We start from the raw sequence: 9,378 nt of genomic DNA, 5'->3' as shown, positions 1-9,378 counted from the left end.
TGAAGTCACAAAAATTCTTTTCAAGGGTATAAGCAGCTCTATGACAAGCATTCTGAAGAGTTTAAACATTACAAACTCAACAAGATGTTCACTACAGCAATTAAATACCTCATAAGAATATAAACAACTTGGCTGGAAAAAACTATATGAGAGGAGAAGATCAGAAAAACCATCCACTTCTTAGTTTCCTTATGTACCCGCCGCTGTGTTGCAAGTAATGGATGATACTAAGTGTACCCCGTGCTTCAAATTTACAAATTCCAACGAACGAAGACAAAAACGAGGAAGAAAAAAAAAACTATGATAAAATGACCAACAAGTGTGTGCAAATCCGATCTTGTTACTTGTATACCTTGAATCCAAGCAGCACCTCTCTGATCAATGCTACGACCCCAAGTTCCTACTTACTGAATTACAGAAAACAGTTTTTGCAGACTCTCTGTTCACCTACAGAAACTTTGACATCCAATTGAATAATTTCTCCTAGGCAGCAATCCCTGAAACTAACCACAACAGAACGTATATGTCAGCACAGGGAAAACAGGCATGAAAATCAAGCTCAATGTATTTACATTTTAAGATAGAATATACCTATGTTACTCAAACTTAGGATTTCGTGTCAAACACTAGTACAATACATGTCAAAGTGTCTGACTCGGCTACTCTATGGAAATTTCATAATGTGTCGAAGTCCCATGTCAAATTGTTGAGGATCCGACACAAGTACTTGAGGTAAAATGAAGAGTCTGAGTTAACATAAGAAGATACAATTATGATTAATCATTTTTCTATGTGTCATTAGCTCAGCATTGAGCTTTAAACAAAACTAAGTCAGTTCACTTTGCACTAACGAACCATTACCACAATGACTCTAATTGAAGAGATGATAGATTAATCACTAAGATTTGTGATAAGGATCACTAAGATTTGTGATAGTGTGTAATTTCTGTGGCTTAATTTGGAGGGGGGGGGGGGTGTTAGCGAAATCCAGAGGTGTGATTAATCATAGATTAGAAAAGACCTCCTCACGAGGCTCCTACTGAAAGGTAAGGCCTAATCCTACAGTTGTATAGGTCTTCTTTTCTCGTGTGTGCGTGTCACAGTGTGTGACTTCAATTTAAACTAACCACTAAAACAGAAGAAACATCATTTTTCACTCAAAGTAAACTTCCCACTTCCCAAGTCCCATTATCTTCCATGGGTAAATTTTAGACATTGTTCAAGAGGATGATTACTTTCCTATGAAAAATCTATGGCATGACTGCACTTTGCCAACCACCCATATAACTAAACCACCATTGAATGGACAAGATACAAAAGGAGCTTCTTTTTTATGGAATGAATTAACATAACAGCAGCAAGTTCAACAGGTTTAACTAGCTTAGTTTGTAAGCTACCTTCATCTACAACATTGTACCAGACAACTAAGTTCAAAATCCAGCTAACATATAGGCCTTTGTACCTACTCATTAACTAAAAACAGAAGGTAGTTATGCTGCATATGGCACTGACATGGACAGGACACTCTCCAACATATACCCTTCGAAGATAAGCAATACACTTTCAAACATCTAGATCAACTACAAGTTGAGAGATGAACAGATACTATAACCAAATTCTCCAGACTTCCAATTGAGAAGAATATCAAATCTTATTCAATATGAGAAGTAATAAGAAATGAAGTGCTACATGTTAGGAGCTTCACAAGATTAAGTTCAGACATCAGTATGACTATGACATACTCTCTACAATCAAAAAACTTGAGACAAGCTCTTGACCTAAATTGAAGTGACTAAGTTCTTCATCAATACAATTTATAAATCCTGACCTTTTCATTTGAAGTTGGAGTATAGCTTCTCCTAAGATAATGATGACTTACTCCTAATGACATGACTTGTAACAAATGAACTAGTTCTCATAGTATTGGACACGTCCTTTATGATTTAACCATGTCTTAAAATTTAAATTACTTGCAACTAGGTTGTGGCTTGAATAATTACAATTCCCATTTTCATAATGCTACGATGTCATAGCATCGATTAACACATTATTGCTAAGTCGGTGAATATTTGGAGCTCAATAAGCATGCTAACTCCAAATAAAGAAGCAAATCAGTAAAGATGATGACAGGCATGTCCAGATTTTTGCAGATATCATGTATAGGAATATAGGATGCCACAAAGAAGACAGGTTCTTACCTCTAAGTTGCTATTGACAAATTCTTTAACTACCAGCATAATCCAGCAGGATTATTGAGTGGAACATCTGAAACTGAATTACCAAGTCCAAATTCAAATGAACCAGATCCCTTCAGTCCCAAAGATGGTAAAAGCAAGGATTGCTCACTGCCACCACCAAGGAAATTATCGAACTTAGCATCATACCCACCATCTAATGAAGGATAAGAAGATACAGGCGACGTCCTGGTTCTCATGTCTCTGCCATACAATCCCATTGCTGATCCAAGATTGTTATCCTCACGGCCATAGCTAAGACTGAGACCATTTGAGACAGAAACACGCCCTCCACCTTGAACAGGAATGGCAGAAGAATTCCAAATTGATTCACTATTTTTCAGAGCATCAGCCTCAATATCTCTAAAGTTTATAGAAGAGCTACTTCCAGAGAAAGCAGTGTCATTAATGATTCCATTCCCCCACAAGCTCCAGGAAGATGAGCCAAGATTAGAAGCACTACCCCTGTTCACTCCATCAAAATCAGCAAAACCATCATGCCTGTTGACGTTGCTATTATGCAATGCACTTAATCCTTGCTCAAAGCTCATTTTTGGAAAGAGATTTGCAGTTTCGCCAAAGCTTGGGCCCATTCGTGGCTCATAATTCATGGCACTTCCATAACTAGAAGGGCTAAACGAAGGAAATCCACCTCGAGGAAAAGGCATGGGACTTTGTCGTTCATCAATCTTAAGTCCATGTCCTCCAATAGGGCTTGGATTGTAACCCTGTGCATAGCCATTGAGGAAGCTATTGACTCTAGTAAGTCCACCACTACCACCACTTAAAGGACTCCTGCTTGGCCCTGGTGATAACTCTTTGGGAACAGCTCGTTTGACCTCAACCATTTTACCATTAAGTTCATGAAAGGTTTTCATCAGTGCTCTCTCGACTGCTTCTTCTGAGTCAAAGGTGATAAATCCAAATCCTCTTGGCCTTTGAGTGTTGTGATCATACATAACAACAACATCAGTAATGGTCCCAAACTGATCAAAGTACCTTTTGAAGTCCCCTTCTGTCACAGTAGATGCTAAACCCCCCACAAATATCTTCTTCGTCCGAGCAGGCACTGGCGATGCACTAGGACTGCTGTGGTTTCTAGTCAGGATGTGCTGGTCATCTCTAGGAACTGCCTTCTTTGCCTCAACCTGATGACAAACAATTTACTGAACCCTGTAAGTTAACCAGAAACTTCCGATAATGTTTTATCACAGCATTGTGACCATCGGTTAACACCTTAGATTTGAATTAAGCTAATTGGCATTTTACAAGGAAGATGCTAAGAAGTAAATCAGAGAAATGCTAGATCTTGTTGTAAATCAGGAACATCAAAAGTAAACTAGTTTGAGCACATTCGACATCATAAACAGGCTATTGCTTCCATTAAAGTTGCAAAAAGGTTACAAAAAGACAACAATGTCATCTTCGACTGCTTCATATGTCATCTAATCATTGTTAAATTACACGCTCTACATCGTTTTGCTCCATCATCAAACAACAGATTCGCCATGAAAAAATAGCTATCATGTACGTAAAAATCGATCTGAAAACTGAAACTGAACATCTCTAACCAATGTATAAGACATTTATACATAAATAATCCAAACTATACCTCCTCCACAATAAAGCCATCACAATCGCGCTTCCTATAATAGATATACAAACAGATAGTAATACAAAGAATCTACAGCAAAAGGACAATTTAAGGTATGCAAACAGCTTACAGTTCTGCCATCAATCATATGCTTCTGCCTAACAACTCGCTCCGCAACAGCTGGGTCAGCATAGATAACAAAGCCAAACCCACGAGCTCGGCCCGTTGCTCGATCCTTCATGATCACAGCTTCCACAACCTCACCAAATGTTTGAAAATACTCCCTCAGACGATCCTCATTTGTGTCCCAAGAAATCCCACCAATGAAAAGCTTCCCTGGCTCCATCTTCCAATCTACCAAAGTTCATAATCATCCAAACAACATCACATATCCACACACTAAAAAGGCATATAACTCTCTACAAAAGTTCCACTCAATTCCATCTTTTTATTCAAGTGGGAATAATTGACATATTCTAATATCCTAAAAAACAAGTCCAATTGCATATAATAGTAAAATATAAGCACATCTTTGTGTATATTGCAAACACAACCATCATCACAAACTAAAAAAACATAAAAACACCGGATCCAACAAAGCCAAAAACAGTACAATTAACACCCAAAAAAAAACCTTGAAAAGTTACTTGCACCATCTTAATGAGGTAAATAATCCAAGTTGGTGAGCAATCAAAATGCCAAAATCCATATAATTATATCATATCAAACAATCAAACCATATATAAACTAAGAATTCTGACCAATTGGGTACTAATTAAATCAAAAAAATCAGATCCTTCATGGGTCAGTCTTAGATCAATGATCAATCAAACCCATAATCTAAGATTTTCATTTAGATGAACAAAAACCCAACAAAATTCAATCACACAATCAAAGTTCAAAACTTTGAAATTAAAATGGGATAAAAATTAGTACCAGATTGTGAATTATGTTGTGGGTAAAAATCCCAAGATTAAAAATTAGTAATTTTGATGAATTTCAAGATCTGAGAGGAGGCATAAACAAGAACAAGAGAGAGATGAGCTCCTCCCTTCTTCTCTCTCTTCAACCCCCCCTCTTTTTTTCCTTCTTGTTTTTTTTTTAAAAATTTTTCCTTGATGTTCTTACAATTTCTTAAGAGAGGTGATTGATTAAGAGAAGAAAAAAATGAAAGAAAAACAAGTTTGAGAAAAAGAGGAAGAGAAGAAAGGGTATATGTAAAGCAGCAAAATAAGATGGGATAAAAATAATAAATGGGCACAAATGGGAGAAGAGAGGAGAGAGAGAGAGAGAGAGAGAGAGAGAGAGAGGTAGCTTGGCTATCCTCTCGTGGAGAAGAGGAGACGAAGAAAGATGGTGACTTGCCAGTTTTTAAGTTTGGATTTCAAAAGTTGGAGTGTATAAGTATAAACCTCTATTTTTTACCCTGTTTTTTTTATTATTATTATTATTTCTTGTGCCTTTTTTCATTTTTTTTGTAGTGGAATTTTTTCATTTGGTGTACTCTTTTCACCTTGAAAAAAATAAGTTTCAGGTCCAATATGTTACGATCGGATTTAATCATGTTTGATCAGGTCTAACATAACACTCAAAAACTAGTTTCAATAAGTCAATTAGGTCTAATAAATAAAGTTCGGGTTTTTTTCGGTGAAGAGAACGCATCAAGTCCATAAAAGTATTTTTTTTCTTGAACATAATATATGCATGTCTTGTTTAATTTTTTTTTGAAAAAGCAAGTATTATGACACTTTGTTGAATAAAATTTAAAGTCAATTAGTAGGTAAATAAAAACAATAAACATTATTCTAACATTGTTCACGAAGATAAATTACTAAATATTGTTCATATTGATAAATGAGATATATGGAATCGAATTTGTAATTTTTGGATTTATCTATTAATTTGATTGAGTTATTTGAAGATTTGTATTGAGGTATAGTGATTTTTGAGTAATATATTATGAAGAAAAGAATCGAGGTGTATCAGTGGAATCAATAAATATTTGAAATGTGATTTGGAAATCCAATGAAACTTTAACAAGGTAATCAAGAATTCAAATTTTGAGTTTATGATGGTTATTGAGTTTTTTTTTTTGAAAAATGATGGTTATTGAGTTGATAATTATGAAATTGAGATAAAAAGAATGACTTGGTCCTGAATCTAGAGTTATGTTTCAAGAATTTGTGAAGTGTGGATCGAGATTTAAAATGTGACTACCCGGGTCCAGTTTGATGTTAAAGTTTCTAATTTTAAAGGGATTTCTTTAGTACGTTTACAAAGATCTATTTATCAATAATATTTCCATGTATTTATACCCCTCATCTTAAAGATGGAAGTTTAGAGTAACATATTAATATTACAAATGTCAAGACTCGCAATTTATTTTTTGTGTTATTGTGTACTAAAATTACTATTGCATTCACCAAGCTAAATTGACTTAGTAAAAAGTAGAGAACCCTCTAACTTCAAGGTTAATAATTCAATTTTCACTAGTAGCATTTTGACAAATGGGGTTCCTAGTCTCTTAAACCCCTCGTACTTTTACAATATCTAACCCGCTAACCCGAGTTTGGAGTCTTCTGGTCTATTAAGGCCCTTCATTAGAGAAGGCCATTGGTGCGGGATAGTCCATGGACGCTAATGGGTCAGGCTGAGATTTCACAGTCCAAGACCGGACCGTGAAATTAACGGTTTGGGTGGGTTGGTCCGCGGGTTGAAAAATCTTGGCCCACATCGGTCTGTTACCGGTTTTCATAGCTCGAAAAGCGATTTTGGCGGTTCGTGGGCCTAGCGGGCTAGCGAGACGGCATGAGAATTCTTTTCAAAGTTATATAATTATTTATTATTGTAATATAAAACCTTTAAAATTAATCAAAATATATACAATTATTAACATTAATGAATAATTTCATTATTTTTGAATTTGATTGAATTATAATATATGTAATTTGATTAAAATATACACAATTTGATTACAATTTGGTTGAATAATTACTTGGGCTGGGCTGGACCAGTTTCGTGGATCAGACTAAGCGATTTTAGTAGTGGGCATTTGTGGGCTGGGCTCAAAAAATCTGGCCCACGACCCACCCATCAATTACGGTTCGAGTTGGGCTGGACTTTTCGCGGACTCAATCCACACGACCCGAGAGGCGAGCTGGACTGAATTGATCCGCACTATTGACTATCTCTACCTTTCATATTACCTACCTAAAAAAGATACTATTTCATTCAAGGAAAAAAAAAAGTGAGAGTAGGGTAAAAGAAAACACAATGAGAAAGTTATGAGCCACTCATGAATTAAGAAAGCAACTAATAGTTTACTAGAAGTAATTAACATCTTGTTAAGGCTAGATTTGTGACTTGTCATGCATATAATAGAGTACTAGTTTGTAGGGTGTAGAAGACGGCGGCATGCTGCATAAGGTTGGTTTGGTATTTGTACCAAAATTGCCAACCTGATTATCATCTGGCATTACTTCCTTATACTTGGTATTTTTTAATTAATGAAGATAACATTGCATAACATGCTCTGTTTCCTTCATGTGGGAGCAAGGCATAAATGATTTGCGTTGTCACGACACTAATCTCACAATTTATTTCCTTGATTTAATCAAGAGTTTTTAGATGGATAGCTTTATGCATCAAAACCCCCCTTTTTTTGACACAACTTCTATAGTACGACTTTTAAGGTTATATTTATACATTAAACGTAAGCACATAGAAAAACTCATAAGATCTTGGATTAATTTAAATGACTTTGAATAAATAGAAAGTCAAGTTTAAATTTAGATCTAGACTTTGGAATGAATTATACTATTCTTTTTTAATTGCAACATTTTGACGTTTGTACTATTCATAATTCACACTTTGACTATACATATGATAAAATATACACTGGCATAAACATTGTCATTTGAGATCTAGACATTGGAATGAATTCTATTCTTTATTCATTTTTAATTGCAATATTCTGACTTTTGTACTATTCATAATCATACTTTGACTACGTATGATAATATATACACTAGCATAAATATTGTCGTTTAAGATTTTATATGATTTATCTCAATGTGTAGTTTTTTAATATCTCATTTGCATAATTTTTACAAATACATAACTAAAGTTATTAATTATCAGAATTGCATCCCGATAAGTGTAAAAATTGCAGATGTTGCAATTAAAAAATGAAAAAAGTATATTTAATTTCATAAGCTAGTGTCCTTTCTATGTATAAATGCAGAAATTTGACCACTCTTTCGATTTTGCCTTCATCTATTTTCAATTCTAATGTTTATAATTTGACTTTTTTTTTTGACATCGGAAAAGCGTACAACTTAGAATAAATTAACAGGCCGAAAAAAGGTTCTACAATACGTTGCCAAGTCATGGGCGTTGGCAACACCTTGGCGACTTACCTTCTGCAGCCTACACCCTTGTAGGGTACCACCTAATTGGTTAATGTCAGACAACATGTGTTGGATGGTTATATCACCCGGGTTGGGAGACTGTAACAGGTGGATTAGCTGCGCAGAGTCAGTGTAGATGAGGATGCGATGTAGTGAGTGAGACGTCGCCCATGAGAGAGCTAGATGGCAAGCTTGTGCCTCGATCTGGATGGCGGATGTAGCATAGAGTACCCGCCCCTGGCCGAGCTTGGGGTGACCTGATGGACAATTTTAACTTGGCTATTGGGACACTTGATAAGAATCGAAGGAGGGGTAAAAAATTAGAAAAGTGAGTTACTATTAATTCCGTTTATAAAAGGTTCGATTTAGTGTTTGTTGGAATTGAAAATTTCTCATGGAATTGAAAAAGGTGTAGTGTTTAGTTGACGGGAACATAAGGCAAACTCTAAAGTTTATATTCCCTTAAAATATAAAATTAAGTTATTTTCCAAATTTTTTCCACTTTAGTAGAGATTCTCATGGCGAATTTATAATTCATAAACTCAATCAAATCACTTTTATAATTTTGAGTAGGAAACAAAATTCCCTTCCATATAAATATTTATGTAACTCTTTATGCTCAATCAAACCACCACAACATAAATAAGAATTGAAACTACTACGACTTAAATTCATATCAAATGAAACTACATTAATTAAGTTTCCTTTATTCATAAACCTTGTGAGTAATGTAATGCACTAAATATAATACATACACCAACAAGAGTTGGCTCAAGTGGTAGGCAACTTGATTTGTTTATAAGGGAGGTCTCGAATTCTACTCTCACCATATGCAGAAACTCTTGTTGGGAGACTCACCCACCAAAGCCATGTGTGCGACCCGGGTCAGACTCGGATGTAGTCGGAGCGAACGTGCTGGCCTGGCACATGCCCATTGCCCGTTACGTGGGCCTGAGACGGTCAAGAAATTTTATTTCCAACCCATCTCGGCATGAGGCTGCCTATATGTCCCGTGGGCCGGCCCATAGGCCAGGCCAAATGCTCATTTTCTTTGTTTTTTAGTATAAAATTGCCAGAAAAACAACGTAAAACACGGGTCAGGCTCGCAGGAGGCACGAGCCCGACCTGTGGGTCTGGGCCA

General features: G+C 35.8%; 1 protein-coding gene across 2 annotated transcripts; it reads right to left on the bottom strand.

The window, feature by feature from the left end:
* LOC104900831 (heterogeneous nuclear ribonucleoprotein 1) lies at positions 1-5,209 on the bottom strand. Of its 2 annotated transcripts, none has more exons than XM_010688361.4 (4): positions 4,765-5,209; positions 3,959-4,182; positions 2,199-3,382; positions 1-503 (listed from the first exon to the last, which is right to left on the bottom strand). In XM_010688361.4, exons 2-3 carry the CDS (start codon positions 4,172-4,174, stop codon positions 2,228-2,230), a joined length of 1,371 nt encoding a protein of 456 aa, XP_010686663.1. In that variant the 5' UTR covers positions 4,175-4,182; positions 4,765-5,209; the 3' UTR covers positions 1-503; positions 2,199-2,227. The 2 variants fall into 2 exon arrangements, with proteins under 2 accessions (XP_010686663.1, XP_048490219.1); XM_048634262.2 differs by having other exon boundaries at positions 1-497.
* Between the last annotated feature and the right edge of the window lie 4,169 nt (positions 5,210-9,378).

This window comes from Beta vulgaris, chromosome 8 (assembly GCF_026745355.1).
Source record: "Beta vulgaris subsp. vulgaris cultivar EL10 chromosome 8, EL10.2, whole genome shotgun sequence".
Taxonomy (NCBI): domain Eukaryota; kingdom Viridiplantae; phylum Streptophyta; class Magnoliopsida; order Caryophyllales; family Amaranthaceae; genus Beta; species Beta vulgaris.
Note: the sequence above shows the minus strand (reverse complement) of the source record. Positions and strands in the feature narration are given on the sequence as shown.

Coding starts and splice junctions, on each gene's coding strand:
- LOC104900831 (XM_010688361.4), bottom strand. CDS start 4,174: ATGGAGCCAGGGAAGCTTTTCATTGGTGGGATTTCTTGGGACACAAAT. Junction 3,383..3,958: donor ATATGATTGATGGCAGAACT/GTAAGCTGTTTG, acceptor GTTTGTCATCAG/GTTGAGGCAAAGAAGGCAGT.